General features: G+C 41.8%; 1 protein-coding gene across 2 annotated transcripts in view; it reads right to left on the bottom strand.

The window, feature by feature from the left end:
• Positions 1–8,769: 8,769 nt before the first annotated feature.
• Positions 8,770–24,016, bottom strand: part of WNT8B (Wnt family member 8B) — a 68,816-nt gene continuing 53,569 nt past the window's right edge. For both annotated transcript variants that reach the window (XM_077454439.1, XM_077454440.1), the window contains 2 exons: positions 23,657–23,799; positions 8,770–17,714 (listed from right to left, as the gene is read on the bottom strand). In XM_077454439.1, coding sequence (XP_077310565.1) covers positions 17,148–17,714; positions 23,657–23,799 — 710 coding nt within the window. In that variant the 3' untranslated portion in view covers positions 8,770–17,147. The remainder of the gene's footprint in view (positions 17,715–23,656; positions 23,800–24,016) is intronic.

Here is a 24,016-nt window from a genome sequence, read left to right as displayed (position 1 = left end):
TGATGTTAAAGGGGGTAATACACTGTATTAAGAACTGGGTCATGTAAACTTTGATCAGGGTTATTTGGGTAGTTTCTGTTGTCATTATGATTTAAAAAGAGTAAACACAGTTGTTTGATAATAAATGGCCTCAGCCAAGCACTAACCATGAGTGAAAAAAGTTTTTGTGTTATCATTCATATTCTCTGAAAAATGGCCAAGGAATCATACATTCTGCCAGGGTATGTAAACTTATGAGCACAGCTGTACATTTACAGCAGTGGTTGCCAACCTTTCGGACCTCACGGACCAATAAACTCACAATTTTGAATCCCGCAGGCAGCTAACATGAATTTGACATGCCTTATACAGACAATGCTCTGGCTCTCTGCCCGCCAACCCCCCCCCACCACCACCACTTTGTATCGAACTGCTGCCTTACACAGACTCATTATTGGATCCCACCTCCTTATCCAGCCATGTGCTTGAGCTCTGTGTTCCACAGTCTGTGATCATCACTGTCATTGGTGCTCCCCTCCTTCATTTCCCACTCACTGTACTACTCCCATTGCCTCCCTCTGAGTTCACAGAAGCAGGACCTACATAGAAGGCTTTGGGTATCAATGCACATTGACTGTATTAACTGTCAGCATGCTTTGAGAACACCACTGGAAACATTGGGCGGTATACATCTGCCACAATGTCAATTTGTGTCAGAATCCCTGGGGACCACCAACAATTTCTCATGGACCATCAGTGGTCCACAGGCCACTGGTTGCCATCTGTTGTTCTACAGGATTCCTGCAACAAGTTTACAGCCCATATACTATGTAAGACTGAATTTTAAAAGTATCCAGACTGAACACTTTTCTCTATCCCCTACACTTGTGCTCATCTTCAGAGTGCTCCCTCTTATCCAAGTTTTTATTCCTCTAGATCTCCTTCACACCTTTTTAAAAAAAAGTCATTATCTGTCCCAGGGTTTTCTGCTTTTCATCCATTGCTTTGTGTTGGCTTTTACCACATATACTCCCAACTCACAATAGCAAGATTTATTTCTTGTCTGCTGGAATGCAGTGCTCTTGTTAAGTCTCCTGAGTGTCTCATATGTGGACTTGTGGTGATAGCATAGGTCTCTAAGAGGAGGATTTACTAGTAAGCAGGGCAGGGAGATCTTTTCATAAGATATACATTGTATGAAATATACCTGGACTGGTTTTTATTGATATTTTTTCTTGGTTATCAATCCATGTATTCTAGCACACATTTTATATCAAGGACACTAATACTTAATGGAGTAGAAAAGACAACTTTTAGCTCTTGTTAAAGCTAGATTCAGACATGATTAGTCTTTTCTGTGATCTGGTAAAAATAATTTGGAAATTGTGTGCAGTCATGTGTTAGAGCACATGATCTGATCCTTTTGAAATGCCAGGGCCGTAATTGCATATGTTATTCCTGTTTCTTCAGTTTACGTTCCCCTTATGATTATTTAATTTACTTTTTTTTATGAATTTGCTTTAGAAGCTATTGTATTTTTTTTATTTCAACTTGATTTCCATAAGTATAGCTGTAATTTGTTAGGCTGTATAAAAGGAGCCAACCATAGGATGAGATTTTTGCAAATTGGTCATGTTTTAGAGAAAAAAAAATGATTTCAGTAAATTCAGCTCAATGTGGGAAAATTAGCAAAGAAATGCTACCTTTGTCAAATCGGTATATTCTTCCGCAAAACAGCACCACAAGCAGATTTATGGGGAAAAAAAATTCAAAATTTGAGCATGTGAATTTAAACTAAGATAATTCTCAGCATTCAAAATACATTGAATGTTTATAAAGCCATGAATGTGGCATTCACCAAACATTTTTCTACAGTTTGTAATCCTCGTGCATATTTTAAATTATGATTGATTCACCTCCAGTGAATGTCATGTTTACTGCTTTTAAAAAAAAAGCCCTAAATATCTGACAAAAATATTTTTATATTAATAGATAAAATAGATACTTTATGTTAGAAAAAAAACACGTAAAACTACCAGTGCAATTTCAGCTCAACGAATCAGACTGCATGGTGTATAGAAGGATGTTAATTAAAAATATTTTATCATATTTGCATCCCCCAATAGCAGCTTATCCTGCTTTTAGCTAAACATTATATACAGACTTTTTATTTAAAACACAAAATGTTTTTATTAGGGATTTTAAAAAGTTTAAAAACAAAAAGAAAGATAGATAGATAAGGTAACAAGGTAAGGGATAGAAGTTTAAGGGCTTCCTGGTCTGTTAAACTTTTTTTGGAAGTAGTAAACATTTTGTATTTTTATTAAAAAGACTGTATATAATGATTTGTTGGGAGCAGGATAATCTCCTATTGAGGGATGCAAGGTTGGTCTAAATAACTTGGGAAGTATCCAGTAATGTGAATTTTATAAAAAAAAAAAAAAAAAACTAAAATTTTGTTTACCGGCAACTGTTCCCATAAAAGCTGTTATATATATATATATATATATATATATATATATATATATATATATCATTTTTTTTTATATGTGTGTTAATCAGCCAAAATATAAAAAAAAAACGCACAAATTCACCTCAAACAGGTCCCCTTCTCTAATTTCCCCTTTAAAATACAGGGTCAATACCTCTAGTTATTTGAATCCAATAAAAAATACGTGAAGACATTGCTAAAAAGACATCTCCATTTCAATAATGAATTTGTTTACTTTTGTGTATTTATTTTTAATTCTACGGCAGAATTAGACAGGGGCTCCCCAGAGCCAATGTGCCCCTGTATTATGAAGGAGCGATGAAATTTGAGGACCTGTTTTTATGTAAGTTTTGGATTTATTTATTTTGTCTACTCTCCAACTCTAATTTTAGGGAAAAGTTCATTTCTATCGGTGTGATAATAGTTTTTTCCTGTGATAATAGTGTAGATTAGGATTAGTGGGTACAGTAAGTCCCCTACATATGAACATTCAATTTATGAACTTTCACAGATACGACGAACGTGCATTCTCATGTCCTATCCTGTAAAGATGGGTACACACGCTGTTTTTTTTTTGTTCATCCCAGCGGGCTGAACGAAAAAAGAAAAAGATAGATCACTGTACCAACACAAGCAATGTTGGTGCAGCAATCTCCCTAATGTGTGCCTTTGGTGCTCTAACAGGGGGGTCCCCCCACCAGAACCCACTGATCAGCACTCGCAGCCTTTGTCTCCATGCACTGATCTTTGCTGGATTTACGAACAAGTTGAACTTATGAACGAGCTCAAGTTGAACTTAGGAACAGAACTCATTCGTAAGTAGGAGACCTATACTAACATTAAGGTAAATGTACACTATTTCCAAGGTTGGATTTAAGGGTCAAGGGTAGGGATGCACTAATACCAAGCATTTGCATGAGTATCAGTACTCGTGGAAATGCTCCGATGCTTAATTCAATACCGGTTGTATGGGACCAGGTGTCCTCAAGCTCCGCAGGGGGACTGGGCAGCCTCACAGGACATCGGTGTGGCAGTGGGGGCAGTCACAAGCACCAATCTCCCTGTATAGCTTTTCTGACAGCTGCTTCTCATCCTCTCCTTCCCGCGGCTGTCAAGTGCTTTATTGAATACTATATAGGGCAATTGATGCATTTAACTGCACCAATCACCCCCAACTGTTCTGTTCTCCTCTGGGTCCTTCTCCCATTCTCCAGGGTCCTCCTCCCTCTCTGTGGGTTCCCAGCTCCCCCCGTGTCCTCCTCCAGTCCCCCTCCCCTTGTCCTAGATCTTTCAGGATGGATCACTGACTGTCCACTCATGACTTAAACATCTGTGTGTACGATGCTTTCGTTTATGAATGGAGAGGAGCCTCTGCCTCCTCCCCATTCATTTTCAGTGCAGCTGAGGCTGCAGAGAAAGGAACTGCAGAATCTGTGTCTTCAGTCCCTTTCTCTGTCTCAAAGGGGAGATGTCAGGGGTCTGTTCAGACCCCTGATATCTCCCCAAAGCCCCCCCCCCCCCCCAACAGGGCTGATTAAAAAAAAGTGTAATAAAGTATTTGGAGGTCAAAATGGAAAAAAAACACTGATACCCTCCACTCCTCCCCCCCCCCAAAAAAAATAAACCCAAAGCATTGTAAAATATATAATTGTAAAAAATTAAATTGTAAGAAAATATAAAAATAAACTACTGACACAGTCCACGCCTCATCAGTGCATATCAGTGGTGCATATTAGTGCCACTGTCACACTACTTTAAAAAAAAAAAAGTATAGGTAACGGCGAGTACTTGAAAAAAGTAGCAGTACTTGTACTCGGTCTTAAAAAAGTGGTATCGGTGCAACCCTAGTCAAGGTCTAAGGTGAAGTTTGACTTAGATTTAGGGGCCAAGATTCAGTTCAAGGTTCCATTAGTTTAGTACAAGTTTTACAAATTGGTTTAGAAATTAGGCTGACATAGACAATTTTACCAAAAGTATTGGGATACCTGCCTTTACATGCACATGAACTTTAATGAGTCTTAGTAGGGTTCAGTATTGAGTTGGCCCACCCTTTGCAGCTGTAACAGCTGCTACTTTTCTGGGAAGGCTGTCCATAAGGTTTAGGAGTGTGTCTTTGGGAATGTTTGACCATTCTTCCAGAAACGCATTTGTGAGGTCAAGCACTGATGTGGATGAGAAGGCCTGGCTCAGTCTCTGCTCTAATTCATCCCAACGGTGTTTTATTGAGTTGAGGTTAGGACTCTGTGCAGGCCAGTCAAGTGCCTCCACCCCAAACTCGCTCATCCATGTCTTTATGGACCCTGCTTTGTGCACTGATTCAAATCATTTAGTGGAGGGGGGGATTATGGTGTGGGGTTGTTTTTCAGGGGTTGGGCTTGAACTCTTGGTTCCAGTGAAGGGAATCCTTAAGGTGTCAGCATACCAAGACATTTTGGACAATTTTATGCTCCCAACATTGTAGGAATAGTTTGGGGATGGCCCCTTCCTGTTCCAACATGACTGCACACCAGTGCACAAAGCCAGGTCCATAAAGACATGGATGAGTGAATTTGGGGTGGAGGCACTTGACTAGCCTGCACAGTGTCCATCCCAAAAGTGTTGAGGTCAGAATTTGAGTGGTGACTGCGAGCCAGGCCTTCTCGTCCACATCAGTGCCTGACCTCACAAAGGCGCTTCTGGAAGAACGTTCAAACATTCCCACAGACACACTCCTAAACCTTGTGGAAGCTGTTATAGCTACAAAGGGTGGGCCAACTCAATATTGAACCATACGGACTAAGACTGGGATGCCGTTAAAGTTCATGTGCGTGTAAAGGCAGGCGTCCCAATACTTTTGTTAATATAGTGTATTTAGGGCTTGAAGTCTATAACGCCAAAAAAACTATATACCTGTATATCTATACAGAAGAGCATAACCACGCTCTGGGTAAAAAGGTAGCTTACGTGAAAAAAATAAATAATGGCTAATGAGTTTATTTCTTATTTAGAAAGTTTTTTTGTCCTCGCATTCCAGGCACAATGGATATATTTTCAAATCTGGTTGGATATGTTAATATTTATTTTTATAATTTGGGGTTATCAATTTCTTGAGTTTCACATCAACATTACTTGCAGTTTTTTTGTTGTTATTTTGGCTGCTTTGACCTGTCTCCCTTAAACTTCCCCCTCAGCCTGCCACATTGTCCATGGGAATTAAATAGCAGCACAACTGCATGACAAAGTTCGCAGCATAGCAATGGCTTGGTAGAACTACAGGAGGGCTCATAGAGTTTTGCTCTTGGCAGCAGGTGCCACTGTGGTGAATAGAAACCTCCATAGAAGGTTCACGTCACGCGAAAACATGACATAAAGAGATGTGCTACCAGCCATTGTATGAAAGGCATTGAGAGCTGCCTGCTGGCCAAGACAGGGAAACACAAACAGTGAATGTGCAGAATCATGAAAAGAGAATTTATGAGCACTGATATCTGGTTTGTTTCCCTCACCCTGGGCTTTGTGTTGTGTACTATCCAAATTCTTCCTCTCCTTCTATGAAAGGTGGAAGAAAAGATGAATATCCTTGCTAATGAGGAAGTTTCTGAAAGGCATAAAAACTGACACATGCCTTGGGAAATGGAAAATGATTGTGTTTTTCTGTGCAAAATGGGAGTCAATTAGAAGAAGTGCTTAATTATACCCAGGCTCCAAATCGCTTATTTGCTTTGTAGCCACTTTCCAAAAGTACATGATAATTATTTAGACAGGATCAACTTGCCTTTTAAGAATATGAAAATACCATTTATAGATGTTAGTGATGAAGTTGGACATTCAGTACAACATTTCGCTCTGTCCTATATATGGCAAAGCAGTGTCTTCCTAAAAGCTACTACATGTGTCATTATCACCACATCCTATATCCCATGACCAAGTGTACATTCAGAACCACTGGCACAGGTGCAATCTACTATAAAAGAGGCAATTATTCCAAACTACATACAGCTGTTTCTGGCATGTTGGCCATCATCCGTGTAGTCACAGTGCATGGATACCATGGCTTCTATTGAGCACATGAGACTATTGTTATCCAGAAAAGGCAGAGATCAGTGAAAACCCTGGAACTTCTATTTTAAGAGGTAGCAAAATCATTTTTGTTGCCACCTTGGCGACTGGATATGTCTTGTGCTTTGTGTATGTACAGCTCGTGGCTAGGGTGTATCTGCAGCAAGGCAAACAAGGTGGCATTTTTCAAGGGGGTGGTCCCCTAGGCCACTGCGCTATAGCCTAATGACTGCTTCGGACACCGCTGATTGGTTTGGGGTAAAGAGCCAATCAAAGCGGCTCTTTAACACTTGATCAACTGTGTCCACAGTGTATGGAAATACACTTGCCGGATATCGACATTCCTTTCCTCACACTGATACAGCATGAGGAGAAAGCCGGCAAGTGTAAAAGGGGACATCTACTCTGATTATCAGTGCAGCCCCAAAAATGCCCATCAGCACTGCCAATCAGTGCCCACCAGTGCCGTCTCACCCTTTGCCCTGCTGACCCTGTCCTATGTCCTGCTGATCCCATCCTCTGCTCCATTGACCACGTGTGGCACTTTGACTAATCATGTCTCAGGGTCTGATGAGGAAGCCGCAGTAAGGAGTCATTCTTTAGTGTGCTGCCCATGCATGATGCATATCTACCTTCGATTCATTCATACCCTAGAGACCTAACCTTAAAGTGGGAGTAAACCCGCTGATTTTTATTTTTATTTTTTACACCTGTAAGGCAAAAGGCATATGCACAGCATACTAGCTCATTATGAAATACTTACCTTAGAACGAGGCGCCGGCATCTCACCCAGTCCACGCCGAGGGAGCTGACTCAATGGGTATCGTGGCTCCGGCGCTCTGAGTGGCCAGAGCTGTGACATGCGTGCAGGAGTTTTCTTCCCAGCAGGGTGTGGCAGCTGCTGGACTTTCAGCTGAGAATCCCCGGTGTGCATGCGCCGCTGAAGTCAGCGGCTCATTGCAAGGGGAATATGTCCTAAACTTGTACGGTTTATATGCTTACCTGTAGGTAAAAGTTAAAAATGTAACTATACAACCTCTTTTAAGTCTTCTACTTTTAATTGCTAGGTATCTTTGCTTTGCAAGGGAATCCTTTTATAAAAAATGCAGTAAATGTGTATCATTCGGTGTTGGATACATTCAAATATGGATATTGCATACTGCTTTTGTTATACACTTTGGATATATTTCTCTACTTGTTCTTACATAAATGTGACAGAGCCCCTCTTCTGTATGCTGGGTACAGTTCTCAGCATCAGTTTTTATTCTCTTTGTATAGATGATGCACATTAGAAGTGTCTTTTCTGGGGCTGCATGTATAGAGGCTGCACATTGCCACTTATATGCTGTATCTCGTTATACGTTATTTAATATGTCTACATAGACACTGCCCTTGTATGTTGGAAGTTTATAAGCATTCTTATAGAGCATGCTCCAAGGATCGGAGGTGTCTGGCAATAGATACTTGGAAATTTTTCATATAAACAATTACTTCTTACTGTCCCAGACGGGAGATTTCCCTTCACATCTGTCCTGTACACACATCAGTATTAGTGAAAGGAAATCTGTCCATTGCATTGTGATGGAAACTCCCTAACTTCCCATTCACACTTTTGCATCTGTATTTTCATGTGTTCTTTTTTTTCTGTTGTGTACTGTGTTAACGCAAGTTTATTCACACTTTTTATGCACATTTATGGCAGTTCATGCAATTGGTTCCACTAGATCAAGGGATAGGAAATTAGCGGACCTGCGGCTGATGCAATGCAGTGTCCCGCCACTCCTCTACCTCTTCGTGGATGCTTGTGGCTGTCTGGGTCTTGCTATGCCTCATGGGACTTGTAGTTCTGCAACAGCTGGGGGTCCACTAATTGGATATCCCTGCAATACATTTTATTTAGGGGTATCAGTGTAAAGGGAGCTGAATACAAATGCACGCTGAACTTTTCAGATATTTCTTTGTAAACGTTTTTGCCAACCATGTATCATTTTTCTCACAATTATGTGCCTCTTTGGTGGTCTATCATATAAAATCCCAATAAAATATATTTAGGTTTTTGGTTGTAACATGATAAAATGTGGAAAATTTCAAGGGGTATGAATACTTTTTCAAGGCACTATAGAAAACCTCAATTAGCTGAAATTATGTCGGACAAAAGTCTTTAGTGCCTTTTGATCTATGTACACATTTTAATGCTGCAAACATTAATTCACGGGTAAGTTTAACAACTTGTTTTATTTGAAAAATTCATCTAAGCATGTTTAAAAAAAATTCTTGGGCTTGTATTTATTGAATTTTCTAAAAAACAAAAAAAACATAGAAAAGCGCAGTCATCTCTATAAAAAAAAAAAAACTACAAAACTTTACAAGTATAAACAAACATTTATCCACAGAATTGACATAGGTAATCTGTCCAGCTCCTACTTCAACATACAGCTAGCAAGCAACAGTGTTTTACTGCAGTCAAGGTGAAACTATTAAGTTTGAATGCTCTATACTGAGGTTCTCATAGTATTTCTCCTTCATGTGCAATGAGCTAGCCAGTGCATAGGGGTTAATACAGTGGATGAAAGGGCCCTTTTTCAGACCCAAAACCTTCTATCGGGGAATTGGCACACTAGAATCGATAGACAATGCTATCATTGTAGAAAAGGGAGCTGCAGCATCTGCAATTTTGAGCAGAGTCGGACTAGGGTATACCTCCAATATCTGTGTGCCAACCATCACAAGAATTATAGGCTTTGTTAAAAGGACCTTTCTATTTTGAACTTAGAGGGTTTGTGCTCAGTAATGACTCTTCTCTTTGCATACCAAAGTCAGAATTAAAGTAGAAATATTTCACTATAGATGCTCACTATGAGTGGATGTCCTATAACAAGAGCTGGACAGATATACCTTTACACAGTGTTTTACTATGCTGTTTTTCAATTACATGACCATGTTAAACATCAACTAGAAAAATTCATAAAACATTTCTGTTATGTACATGATAGCAAACCATGCTGTGCAAAATTCCGTAAACTCTGCAGTTGGTACCGCTATACCAGTCACTGGGATTGATTTATTAAAGGCAATTAGGCTGTTCACTTTGAAAGGTAAGTTACTCTTTACAAGGGATTTTGTCCTAGAGCTGAATGTGGTGAAGCAGCACTTTTCAAAAAATACCCAACTACATGCAAGGAAATAAAATAGCATTTTTTTTTTTTGTATGAACACGATTGGACGAAGTCAACAGAGCCTCACCACAATTACTAAGCTCTAGGGAAAATTACTTTGCAAATTGAGCAGTCTAGTTGCCTTTAGTAAATCAACCCTAATGAATTTAAGATGGAATGACAAAAGATCATCCAGACACAAAATAAGAGATTGCTGCCTCAGCCTTGCAATACATTTCTGTTGCAGGGTTATAGATAAAAAGTTATTTCTAAACTTTGTGACTAAGTTGTAAATTTCAAACAAATCTACAGCTTTCTACTGCACCAAAAAAAAAAAATGAGAATGTTTGTCAAACTAGCCAATTATCAACACTTGAATGGCCAAAATGACACGCAATGTAAAGTTTGTACCAATAATTTTATTGTTGTTGAGCACTTGAGCTTTCCCCCTCTGTGTTAGGTGTACACTTCTGTACCTGTGCAATAAATTAAAGTAAAAAGTGCTTCACTTTCTATATACAACTTCATTAAAATGTATCTCTAAATATTAATCGTTAGTAACCAGGAAAAAAGCAACCTAGATTATATTCAGTGGCACAAATGATAAATTATTTACAATCTCTCTCTATAACAGAATTATGTTATTAAAATTAGGCAATTACTTTGTCACTCTAAATTTTTAATTTAAACAACATATTCAAATATAATTAATTAAAAAAGGAAGACAAACATGTTGTTCACTTAAGAGAGAGTTTGTTTCCCTCACATAATTTACAAAATGATGGCCCTATGCAAAACTCATTTTGAAGTCTTGGCTCAAGTTTTGTACCGGATTGCAATAAATTCTTATATCTCTTGGTACCTGTATACTAAGAGCTCCACATCTAATTTCCTAAATCTTTCTTCTGTGTTTAAACCAATGGAAATCCTAATATCACTGTGAATTGTTGAATTATTGAAAAACACAATAGACAATAAACTTTAATCATCAAGGTGTTTTTAAATCAAGCCTGCTGCTTACAGGTTTGCTTTAAGATATAACACTCCCTTCCCCCATAAAGTTCGATCATCCACAAGGCAATGTAGGCAGGAGCTTATGACCTGGTGGTTACCTGGTACATTAAACCAGGATGATAGCATTATTGTTCAAACTGTGCATAATCCCGTCACTTCACAAGGGAGGATGAATGTGTAGGCAGTTAGTGTCTGTAGGGAAAGGGTAGGGAGTGAATGCCAGTACAGAGAATGCAAATGATACAGTTCCTTTTCAATCCTTATCAATGTTGTTGGAAGGGATTAGAGTAGATTAAAACTGCTACTTTTTCTGGGACCCAATTCTGCTTTAATACATCTCTCATCTCTAGCAGCACATACCTTTCCTTTCCTCTCATGCTGTTCCAAGTCAGCCCTCAGGAGTTAGGAAATACACTTAGATTGTAAGCTCTAATGAACAGGGCCCTAAATCCTCCTGTATTGAATTGTATTTTAACTGTACTGTCTGCCCTCATGTTGTAAAGCACTGTGCAAACTGTTGCCACTATATATATCCTGTATAATATTAATACAGAGTACTGTCAGGTATGGCCGAGTGTTGACTCTCTCCACTTCCTCTCTTGTGACCACACAAAAGACCGATGACTGACCTGGCACTGTCCCATCGGCAGAGTGTCCTTAGCCCTATATACTCTCCAACTGCAGCAATTCAAAGCTCACACAGGGCTATTTTTCTTTGCTTTAAATGGATACAAACATACAATTCAATTTGCAAAAGTCAGACCTGTACAAGAGGAATTGAGATTGGCTGCTAGGAGTTACTGCATTTAATAATCAGCACTGAAGAATTAAAGGAGAAGTATGGGTTCATGCTAGGCTAAATCGGTGGTCTCCAAACTGCAGCCCAGGGGCTAAATATGCCCCTTTGCTTTGCAAGTTCAGGTGCGCTGCGCTATTCCTCTATGTAAAAGTGGAAATAACATATAAGGCATGGACATGGCTGGATCTAGGGGAAGGTTTTGGGAAGGATTGTGCTCCCCCGAGTTGTTAGTTGTGCCCCCATTCTCCATGGATGTTGTGCCCATTAATCTCCTTCTGACATCCCAGCACACAGTCTGGGAATAGACTGAGTATACTGTCTCTTCAGAGCGATGTGCCATAGCAGTGATTCCCGTGGCCATGCATGGGAGTGACATCTTTGTGGCTCCGTCATTCAAACGGCTGGAGCCTATGAAGCCCAGGTGATGATGGAAGCCCTGTCAGCGTTGACAGCGCACTGATAGAGGGCTTTGTTTTAAGGCAGGTCTTTCACAATATGCTAAAATGCAATGCATACTAGCACATCATGCCCTTAACTTGCTGGGGGGGGGGGGGGGGGGGTATTTTTCCAGACTTTACTACCGCTTTAAATTATTTACACATTCTCAACAAATAAAACAAGCGTCCCTGACTGTAATGTGAAGTAATTTATTCTCAAAGATCACAACAAAGGCTCTGCAATCGGGATTCTATCTTAGAGTCAGTTCACACCAGAATCACACAGGAAAGGTTCACGTTCCTGTGCATCTCAGTGCTGTGTGATTTTTAAGCCCATTCATTTCAGGAAAATGTGTACGTAATGCGTGTTTCCCACACAGTGTTCTGGTGTGAACTATCCCTAACAGTTTAGAAACATCCTCTGTTTACATTGGCAGGCTGCCAAGATTCTGGTACAACAGAAAGGATTACAAAGTTTTGGTGTAAACTTTGAAAACCAGTTTCTCCACAATGCCAATAGCTACAAAAGTGAATAAGGAATTGTTTGGAAATTATTTTACTACTTATTCAAAACATGTAAATAATTTTAGTGTGCACAAGTGTACTTAAAGCGGAGCTTCCCCCACATATTTTTTTTTTAAAGGCACTGGTTATGCTAATATGAATTAGATACTCTAAAGGATGTTTATAATAAATATGCCATTATAGTACATATTTTTTTTAAATATAATTACTTACCTTTGTTTTCTGCTTGCTGAGCGCTTCCATCTTGACTGTGGGCATGTGAAGGCCCACTAGGTTTCCTGGATAAGGTACTGCTGGCAATCCAGCATGCACCTCCTGATCTCGTGCATGCACATTATACACAAGTTGTAGCCCAGGGATTTTATCTGGTTGACATCCCAATGGGTGGCGTTGAAGGAAGTGCCCGCCCCATTGTTATGGCAACTTGGCAAATCATTCTCCGCCAAAACCCCGAAGCCTCAGCCTAGCAGGGAGATAATGCTGCTGCATCGCTGGGCTGAGGTGAAGTTACTTATCATGTTAACCGTTACACATCTCCATATTTTTACTCTAAACCTTGAAACCTGTTAGTGCTGACACATATACACACACACACACAATGAAGGAACATCCAATATAAGTAGTGACACTGGGTCTGTCTTAGTGGTGAAGATCTAAAGAAATAGCGTATAAATAACATTTATTAAAACAAGCATTAATGCAGACTTTTTTATGCCAGGATTTTCTTATATCATTTGTGGTGCTCCTGACATTCGTGTTAATTATCACAGTAGTTCACAAAGATAACAGACCAGATAAGGATACTTAGTTTAAAAAAAAGTGATAGTTCTCCAATGCGATATGAAAACTTCAGTCACATGGCTGAAATAAAGGTCCTTATCCTGACATTACAACTTCCTGAATTGTCAGATTTGTCTGTCTCTAATCACCTGTATACAGACCACAAGGAATTAACCCCCCTCCTGGGAGTATATTATGAAATATCCATACTACCTGAACATTTACATACGAGGTTCATTCTCCTGCAAGGTATTCTTGGTGTTTTTGTTTTGCTTTTGTGGTTTGTTTTTGTTTTGTCTTTTTCATCTTCTGGTTTTCTGTCCCCCGACTTCCCCTTTTGGACAGATAAGCGCTTTTTAATATTCACTATGTACTGTATGTTATGGTTATCAGAATTTTTCCTTTTTTTTAAAAAAATTTAGTATGTTCTATTCTAGACAGTGAGATTCATTCTCTCCTTTGCTGTCTTTGGAACCTTGACTGTGTCCTGAAGAAGCCTAGCGGTGAAACACATTGAAACACAAGGGCTCACTGTATACTCTGTATCATTATAGATGATTTTTAACCTTTGAATGCTCTATTCATATATTGTATTTTCTAATAAACATGGCTATTTTTCTATACTTCAATATTGTTTTGTATGCCTTAAAAGTCCGACCTAGGGACATTTGTTTAGTATCCCTTTCCTTTAGTTCCCCTTCCTGAATTGAGTCTTTTTTTAGGTTACTTTTATTCCATGGTTGAAGCAAGTCATCTTGCCAAAATTTCACCTATACTATGTGGAATAAAAGTCCATGGAATGCAACTGGCACAATCACTTCTCCTTTGCTTAACCACTTCGGGGAACGCCCACCGCACATATACTGCAGCAGGGCAGCTTGGCTGCGTGAAACAATGTACCTGTACATTGTGCATGAAATACTGTGGGCGTACGCTGGCTGCGCTCTGGGGGAGTGCGCATAAGGGGCCGGCGGACTTAATGTCCACTGGCAACCCGCGATCGCTCCACAGATGGCAGAACAGGGTTCTGCCTATGTAAACAAGGCGAATCCCAGTTCTGACAGGGGACAACACTGATTGGCTGTTCTTGGTAGTCAGGAACAGCAATCTCTGTGTTGTCCCAGTGAGCCCATCCCCCACACAGAACACACCCAGGGGACACAGTTAACCCTTTGAACGGCAAACAAATCTGAACCTAAGTGACAGTTTTTGGGGACCAGTGACACCAATACATTGATCAGTGCATTTTTTTTTTTTTTTAGCAAAAAAAAAAAGGCACTGTATTAGTGTCACTGGTCCCCAAAAACTGTCACTTAGATTTGTTTGCCGTAGTCCCGCTAGTCATAGATCGCCACAAAAAGAAAACTCCCTAAATCTATCCCCTATTTTGTAGAAGAATACATATTGGCCTAAACTGATGAATAAATTTTGTTTTTTACAAATTTTTTGGAATATGTATTATAGCAGAAGGTAAAACATTTCTTTATTTTCAAAATTTACGCTTTTTTTCGTTTATAGCACAAAAAATTAAAATCAAGTACCACCAAAAGAAAGCTCTATTTGTGGGGAAAAAAGGTCATCAATTTTGTTTGTGTACAACATCGCATGATCGTGCAATTGTCAGTTAAAGCGATGCAGTGCCATATTGCAAAAAAATGGCCTGGTCATTAAGGGGTAAATCCTTCTGGGACTGAAGTGGTTTTTAAATCGGCAGTCAGGGGCTGAAGAATGCTCTTGTTGGGTAGCTAATCCAGCATAGTCCCATTGCATGACGAGGCAAAATGCTTTGTGTTGCAGTGCAGTGTGGGCAGTGTCCACTGGAAAACAAAAAGCACTGTATGTATATTTGCACCACACAACAGCCAGGTGAATGGACCTTTACTAATGCATCTGTATGAAAAAATGCTAATTTAGCAGGGTATGGGACTGGCCTTAACTCCAAAAATACAATTCGTTATAACAGTCAGAGCCGGTTCACACAGCGGGCGATGCGAGGCGACACGACTCGCCTCGCCTCGCTCTCGCAAGTCGCCCCCGTTCTGTACAATGAAAACGTTCTGAGAGGAGCGACTCGAGTCGCTCCGACTCAGAAAAAAGGTTCCTGTACTACTTTTGGGCGACCTCGGGGCGACTTGCATTGACTTCTATACAGAAGTCATCTGCAAGTTGCCGCTGAGGTTGCGGCAGGTCGCGGCGAGGCAAGTCGGAGTCGCCTCGCCTCGCCTGCAGTGAGAACCGGCCCTAAGAATTGTAACTACAAATATTTTGTAAAACCTGTGCAAAGCTGGTGATGTTGCAACAAATTATCTGATTTCTGTGTTTGCTTTGGTAGTGTATATGATTCAACAAAGATTTTAAGATGGCTATATCCTTGAACTTGATGTTAGGATTTAATAGACATCTGATAATTGATTTTTAATGCATGTTTTATACCGGATTTCAAAAGGTACCTTTTAGGTGACTAATGCTGTTAACTGCCCTAACTCTATAAACTGATGAAGTACAGTTGAACCAAATGATCAACTTTTTTTTTTTTTTTTTACTGTCCACCAAGATAATTGTTATTAGGTGAACCTGTCACTAGGTTTGTGATTATTTCAGTATTCTACAGTTACTATGAAAAACCATACACGGGCTATTCATGGTACCCCTATATGTTTTAAGCACCAATTTACTGGTAGGCACTATATGTTCCTACATGCAGGAAACTATTTGGGAAACTGCATTTTCTCTGCACGCCAGGGTCACCAGAACCAGCGTCCCCATTGGAAGATTTCCCCTTTAATTCCTGTTTTTGAGACCCCAAAATTTGAGATTTTCTTTTAACTGTACTATACAAATACAAGTGTTATAATCCTTCTCCACTCTAACCAAAACTCAAAAATGTATGTATTTAGTTATACTAAAGTTTAGTTAGTAAAGTTTAGTTATAATCTGAACGGTCACTACAGCTTTACTAGCTGTAGTGTACAGTATGAGAGTAATGCTTTATGACTACTAAAACAGACTGAAAATCTTCTGGCCCTTGTGTATTTTTTTCCAAGCTGTGTAAATGTATTGGTTTGCAATATTAGTAGGAAAAAAAAAAAAAAAAAAGGCTTAAGAAAGCCAAACTGCGTATTTTCCTTAAAGGCAAAATTAAATAAAAAATCGTCCATACTGCATGGTTACATTGTGTGTTATTAAATGGAGCACACACAATCAAAAAGTATTTTACTGTAGTTTATGTAAGCTATTGTTTCCCAAATCTGGCCCTCCAGCACCACTAATCATGCGTGTTTTACATCCCTCTACAAAGAATGCCAATTCTTGCATATTAATGCTTTTTAAAGTGGACCATCACAAACAAAACACACTGCAAATAGCCTATTTTAATTTAGTATAACTTGACACTTGAGGTTCTTGTATCACTAGCTAGTCCTTACTTTTTCCATGTAAATTCTAAAGCCTTTGCATTTTAGCATGTGTGTAGTTTCCTTGTTTTATGTTGCTTTAGATAGAGAGTGACAGTCTGAAAGAAAACGGCTCTGTGTTTGTGCTCTGTAAACCTTGTGTCATGAGTGCACGTCATAGCAAATGTTAAATTGAAAATCAAAGATTTTAGATAATTAGGAAACTCTATAATGTTTAAAACTGTAAATAACCCCCAAACCGCTAAAGTTTCTCTGTAATTACTGTAAGTAATTGGACTGGGCTCTCCTTAATCGCTTAGTGTAGATTATTCTGTTATTTTTTTTTTGTTGCAAGGTCCATTTTAATACACCTGTGATCCTCTGTAGAAAACATGCACAATTATAGTGAAGAATGGTTTGGAAAATACGGCTGTAAACCATGTAGTTTAGTCTCACCAGATGGAGCAATCCATTGTGGAATATCCGCCTGCACAGGCTGCAGTCTCACAAATGTTTTAATTACAGCTATGTAACCTTTTAAAATTTCTTTCTTAGTTTACTTTCTTTCTTGCGGGGGATTCCACCACCACTCCTCTCACGCTTCTCCTTTTTGACGCAGAAATATTTTGTGACAGTTTTCCTGCATTGTTCACATTTAACAGCACAGCACCAGTGAAACTTGCAGTTGCAGCTGGAGACCATATCTGCTCTTCTCTCCTCCACCGCCAATCCGCAATCTCCGCACAAGCGTTTGCAGCTCCTTTTTTCCCATTTGCTAAGCGTCTTGCCTCTCTTAAGACACTCCCTGCCTTCTGTTCCTAGTAGGCTCAGAGTCTTGTTCTCCAGGCAGTAGTCTGGTGAGTCTTCTAGGTGGACAAGTTCTTTCTTTGAAATGGAGCTAAATGTTTCAGCTATAGCGCCCCTGCTGGCTGCACTATTTCCTGCTCCTTGCAGCAAATCAACTTTTAGAGCTTTGTGATATTTTTCCTTTAAATAGTATCCCACTTCTCTAAATTCCGGCAACTGTAGCCAGCAGGTTTGAGTTGTACAGCTTCCAGAAACCCCATGACATTTACATGTCCTCTTCATTGTACTCTTTACTGCCTAAATAGAATGGAAGTAGTAAACAGGACATTGCAGTATTTTACTAGATAATACACAGTATATACCATATCAAAGAGAAAAGTTATCAACATGTACTTTTTGTTCTGCAATAAATAAAAAGTGTGTGTCTTTTTTTTTTTTTTTTTGTGTCCTTTGAACTGGATCGATTTGTGTCTTTTTTTTAACCAGAGTAACTATGTAACTTAAGTACGGACCCTGAAGTGGCAACCATAAAAATCTAACCGGTTTGGAATATTTTTTGGACCTCCCAGGAATTTACAAGTTTGCATAAATTCCTGACTGTGACAATGACAGCACCTATTGCACCTTTTATCATTAACATGCTGTCCTTGAGCTCTGGGTAAGGCTGCTTTCACACTGGGGTGGGAGCGGCGTCGGTGGCGCTTTACCGTTGTTTTAGCGGCGGTCTGCGGGCGCTAGCGGGGTGGTTTTAACCCCCGCTAGCGGCCGAAAAAGGGTTAAACCTGCCCGCAAAGCGCCGCTGCAGCGGCGCTTTGCCGGCGGTATTGCCGCGGTGTCCCATTGATTTCAATGGGTAGGAGCGGTGAATACACCGCTCCTTCACCGCTGCAAAGATGCGGCTAGCAGGACTTTTTTCACTGTCCTGCCAGCGCACCGCCCCAGTGTGAAAGCCCTCTGGCTTTCACACTGGAGTTAAAGGGGCCGGTTTTTTTCAGGCGCTACACAGGCGCTATTTTTAGCGCTGTAACGCCTGAATACCGCCCCAGTGTGAAAGCAGCCTAACTGAGGAAGCATTTCCTCAGTCTTCTCGGCCCCAGTGATCAGACTGCAACATTTTTAATTTGCAGCAAGTCGAAGTGTTAAGCAGGGTTTGATCAGACATTTGTGAACAAAGTCAAAATTGCCATGATTGTATCATCTCTACACCAGGAAATAAATTCTGACTCTAGATAATTACTAAACAAAGTTGCCTCTGTCCCTCTGATGAGCAGGTGAAGGCATTATTAAGTACTGTGATTTCAGTGAAAACTAATGTAGCACCCTCTAGTGTGCTAGAATAGGTTTTTGTTAGTGCAGGAAAACTGTTTAGGCTTGGCTGGTAGCCAAGCCTGTTGTTTTTTGTTGTTTTGTTTTTTTATCTGTGTCAGGGTGACTCAGGGAGAGCTGGATGACTCACAGGCAGCACTTCCGAGACCTCCCCCTACTTCTGGAACTTGCTGGAAACTTTGAGAAGAATGGGAGTGGAAGTGAGGAGGAGCTGCCTGGAGTATTCATGAGGGTCCTAACCAATCCCCAACAGATGGGCCCCTCAAATACTCTGGATTAGCCCAGCTGTAGCAATGGAGTTCAGGTGGAAGCTGGAGATTTGAAGTGTTAGGAGGCCGTTGGAGAGCCTTAAGGTTAACCCCCTAGTCTGGGGGGGGGGGGGTGGCCTTGGGTCTGGGAGCTTGGTGTTACATAAGGGACCCTCTTCACCACCCACAGGGCTGTCCTGACCGAAGGCATGAGAGCAGAAGGAGAATACTGCCGGGAAAATCTCCAGGCCGGAGACAGCTAGGTGGGCTGGTGCGTGTTAAGATCGGGGAGGACTGAGTGAGAGCAGTCTGAGATGGATGTAGAGTCACTCTGGGAGGACTGTGGAAGTTTAGCCACGAGGACTTGAGAAAGGGGCAGCTGTAGCCAGGTGGGCTGGCAGTGCCTGAAGAGGTGGTGCTGGGATCAGTAGCCACAGAAGGACATTCATTCCGTTAAGATTTGAAAATGAAAGTGCCATGCACTGCTGGTCCAGTTTTCGCCTGCTCCAGTTTCAATATATCCCCCACACTATTTGCTAAGCACTGAGACTTTCTTACAAGAACAAGGGGCCTGCAGTCCCTGGCATCTCCTTCCTATCCAACAGTGCAAGCTGGTTCTTGGAGTTGTAGTGCTTCAAGCAAGCATTGTGCTGGAGGAAGCTGAGTGTAAACAGACTGTACAGAAGAAGTTTGTCCCTGAAAGTTCTACTAAAGTCAAGAGAGCATCCCATAGTACCCTTCTCCCCATCCAAGGCAAACCCCCCCCCCCCCCAATAAAAAATACAAAGAAAAACAAAGCACTGGACTATTCCTTGCCTCAAAGTGTGCAGTGTGCCTGGTTGGGCAGGGTGGGAGATCCCTTTCTACTTGTGGCTCCTTAGGGGGTGCGCTACATTTGGGGGTGTCATCTGGAATGTCCACGATCAACCTGCACAGCCGTTGCCCCTAGAAACCAACCTTATATTTATCCGGAGCACTGTCGCTTGTTCCAAGACCACCAGAGGTTTGAAACTGAGGGAAAGGATTTATCTGCTCAGCCAACTTGTGCTTGTTTGTTCAAAAGTCAAGTGCCATTGCCCGTAGCAACCAGTGGGAGCTACTACTGAAATTACTGTTGCCCTACACACCCAGTTGCCCCAACTGTGGCTGGGACGCACACTTGTGTTAACCTACTACTCAATAAACTTAACCATGCGCTGTTACCCATGTCAGCCACGGGGAAAGACTGCGCCTTGGATGACAGTGTGTGTTACCCATGGCAACTACGGCGGGTGATCGAATCTATATATTACCAATATGTCCAGCGATGTGCTTAAAGCTGACTTTAAGTTACTTTATGCTTCAAAGTCCTGCTAAACACAGTAAAGTATGAACAGGAATGTCTGCTGTTTACCTTGGTGATTGGAGTAAGCCAGTGGGTGCCTGCAGGGGGGAATTTGCCAGTTGTCCAACCATGATTGATGCGAAGGACTGTCCTAAACCTACTAACTACAGTGATATATGTGTCAGAGACTTTGCTGTTGCTAAAGGCAACCACAGTAACTACCAGCTTCCACCTGCTCCCAGTTGCTCGGGCACAGTCGGTGCCGAGCTGCATGTCTGGAAATGTTCTGCAAGTGCCAGTGTACATGTCATCATTATCATTATCATTATCATTGTGCCTGCAAACTTCAGTACAATGAGCAAAAGGTTACCGCTGAACATGCAAGAAAAGGCCTGCTTATCAGCATTGCAGGTGCCAGCCAGGCTGGAAGCTTGGGGGTGAAGCCACACCCCAGAAAAGACCCAGCCTGCCCTGCTAGCACCAAGTGAGTGGAGTAAGATGGCGGAGGGTGTGCACATGTACTTGGCTTTAACCTGGTTGTCAGATCTGCAGAAGTGGACACCAGTGTCTGGTTGGAGCATCGCAGGGAATTTGCCCTTGACATGATTGAGGTGACTGAGCGACTGTGCCTGTTGTGTCCTGCCTGCAGAATACCAACCATGGTGGTCAGTGCCTGGATCCAGTGAAAGCACTGTGACAACAGCTCACCAGGTTGACATCCAGCGAGCAGGAGCCACTGAGCTATACTGTGCACCTGCGGTCAGGACTTTGAAACTTTACAGCCACAGTAGTAACGGAAAGGTCAGTGCAGGCTTGGAATTGTGCTCAAGGCGGGGGAGAGTCTTACCCTAGCGACTCCCCTGCAAAGAACAGCGACATCAGGAATGAAGGGTGGAGATCTTCCATGGCTTGCAGCCCAGTCAGGGACCTGGTAACTGTGAGTACTACCCAGCAGGAACCAGACACTGTCCCTGAAATGCTGGCTATGCCTATGTGCTCTGCTGACCCCTCCTGGAAAGGGGTCAGTGCAGGAGGGAGATGTTCCCTCAGGTGAGCCAGTGGGGGAAGGCAGTGACAGGGCCATAGACTTGGGGTCGTCCAGACTCCAGGCAGAATTCAGGCCCTTGGATGACGAGTTAGCGGATTAGTCGTCGCACAGTAGCCTGGAGGAAGAATGGGAGTGGGGATACTCTCAGGAGAAAGAAGTCCAGTCCGAGGTGTTGATAGTGCCAGATCCAGCTGAAGGGACCAGAGAAGGCGCAAAGACCCCAGTCAGTGTCAGACAAACCTTTTTTTAGCAGCCCCTCCACCACCCAGATCAGGGCAGCTGACAAGCAGTGGGTCAAGAGGTACCCCGGCGCTTGCATCCTTCCAGGAAAAGGGAAGCCAAGAGCACTGTCCAGGTTTTCCATGTTCCAGAGGGAATTTTAGCACAAAACGGCTCTGGAGCAGGGTCTGGACTACCCCATGTCCCTCCCGACATCATGGATGTCATTGAGAACTCCCGGGGAGAGTGGGAGGACGACCTGGTGTGGGAGTATATGCACTATGCTACTATAGATTAGGCCAGACTGCCACCCTGACCTATGCCAGATGGATCCCTCTAATGAACTCAGGTGCGGCCTAGTCTATGATACAAGCCTTCTGAAAAGAGCCTGCTGACAAGGGAAGGGGCTCCTCCCATCAGAGACTCTAAAAAGGACGCACAGGGAAAGACTGCGCCCTTGGATGACAATGTGTGTCAGAATATGTGAAAAGTTAGCTGAAGTTAGTGATAGGATTGTGTTTCCTGTTTTTTCTTTCCTGTTATCAAGTGTCATTTTGGGCAGCCACCCACTCTAGGGTTGCCTCCTCATGCCTCTAAACCCGAACACATATGAATTACTGAGGTTCTGAGGTTCATTTAATGCAGCTAAGGCACCAAGTTTGAGTTTAATTACCACCTTAATCAGCCACAGAACCTGTGTAATTATTATGTGTTCAGTTTTAAAGAGATGAGGTGGCAACCCTAGCCCACCCTTCTCTTCTACATGCAACATTATTCAGTGGGCTAAGAGGGCTTCCCTCAAGGGGGAGGTGCTCTGGCATTTTTGTGGCTTTTTATATTGTGTAGAGGTTCTGGGACCTGTACCTAGGATGTATATTTTGTGCATATACCGTGTATATAATTATTTCAAGGGAGCCTGTATATTTTTGATACCTTTAATTTATTTGTGTATAGCCCTGTCCAAGTTGATTCCCTTTTCCCCTCCCACTATATTTTATGGGATGCCCTTGGCTCAGGAGCTATTTTTCTAAACCGGGACTGGCTGGATGTTGGTGGGGGGGGGGGGTGTAGCATCCTCTAGTGTGCTAGACTAGGCCTTTGTGTAGGAAAATTGTTCAAGCCTGTGTTTTTTTTTGTGTTTTTTTAACTGGGCCAGGGTGAGTGACTCAGGGAGGGCTGGTTGACTTACAGGCAGCACTTTGAGAGCTCCCCCTACATCTGGAACTTGCTGGAAAATTCCAGAAGAGTGTGAGTGGAGGTGAGGAGGAGCTGCCTGGAGTATTCATGAGGATCCTTACCAATCCCCAACATCACAACAGATGGGTTGGGAGGGGGCAGGCCCCCTCTAATACTAACCCTGTAGTCTGGGGAGGCCACCGGTCTAAGAGTTTAGGTGCAGAAGGTACCCTGTTCCCAACACACAGGGGTGTCCTGACCAGAGGCGCAGGAGAAGGACAGCAGGAGGAGAACACTGCCAGGCAAATCTCCAGGGAGGAAGACAGCTGGGTGGGCTGGTAAGTGTTATGGTCAGGGAGTACTGAGAGGACTGGGTGAGAGCAGTCTGAGATGGATGCAGATTCAGTCTGGGGAGGACACTGAAAATTTAGCCAAGGGGGCTGGAGAAAGGAAGGGGCAACTGCAGCTGGGTGGACTGGCAGTGCCTTAAGAGGTGGTGCTGGGATCAGTAGCCACAGAAGAACAGCTAGGCACTAGGACTTTGCTACACAAACAAGGGGCCCACGGTCCCTGCCTGTAAAGGGCATTTGCTATCCTGTAAGAAATCAAAGAAGATGATGGAAGTCACTGTTCCATTAAGTAGTGGGAGATTTGTCCATCCAAGTGGTTTAGTGTTAATGAGAAAATCTGTCTGTCTATCTTTCTTGTTCTGCCCAGTGGGATGTAAATCCTTACATGTATGATCAGCTTTACAGTTACACATCACATACATGCACTTAGCATATAAACATATCTTATATTAGGCCCACTCTAACCAGTGAATTAATAAAGAGCACAAGAACAAACAAAAACAAAAAAAATGAAAAAACAAACAAACACAGAGCTCATATAGCTATACCTTCCTTCCAGCCTCATTATTATGAAGATTCATGGCGGCTCTAGCATCTTGTCCAGTCTCCAGTGCATCCACAAACTGCTTAGATATTGCCTCTCCAAAGCCAACATTGTCACTGCAACCACCCCAAAGCCACCCTTGTCCTCCTGTGAGCAGACAAATGAAACACCTGATATGATTTGTTTAATTCTTTTAACATTAGATATACTGTTTTTAACGTAGGATATGCTTAAAAAGTTCAGACTACCCAAAACTGGTATTGCTGGGAATTTAAACACCTGACAATCTCTTTAATTTTTTTAGGGACTGTTTTTAATATTTGTACACTTGTGTTCCTTGGTCTTGTGGCCATTGTAGGTGGAT

The sequence above is a fragment of the Lithobates pipiens genome, unplaced genomic scaffold (assembly GCF_037356315.1).
Source record: "Lithobates pipiens isolate NorthernLeopardFrog02 unplaced genomic scaffold, aLitPip1_a1.2 Scaffold_25, whole genome shotgun sequence".
Lineage (NCBI taxonomy): Eukaryota > Metazoa > Chordata > Amphibia > Anura > Ranidae > Lithobates > Lithobates pipiens.
The sequence above is the reverse complement of the archived record's forward strand: the minus strand, read 5'-3'. Positions and strand labels throughout refer to the sequence as shown.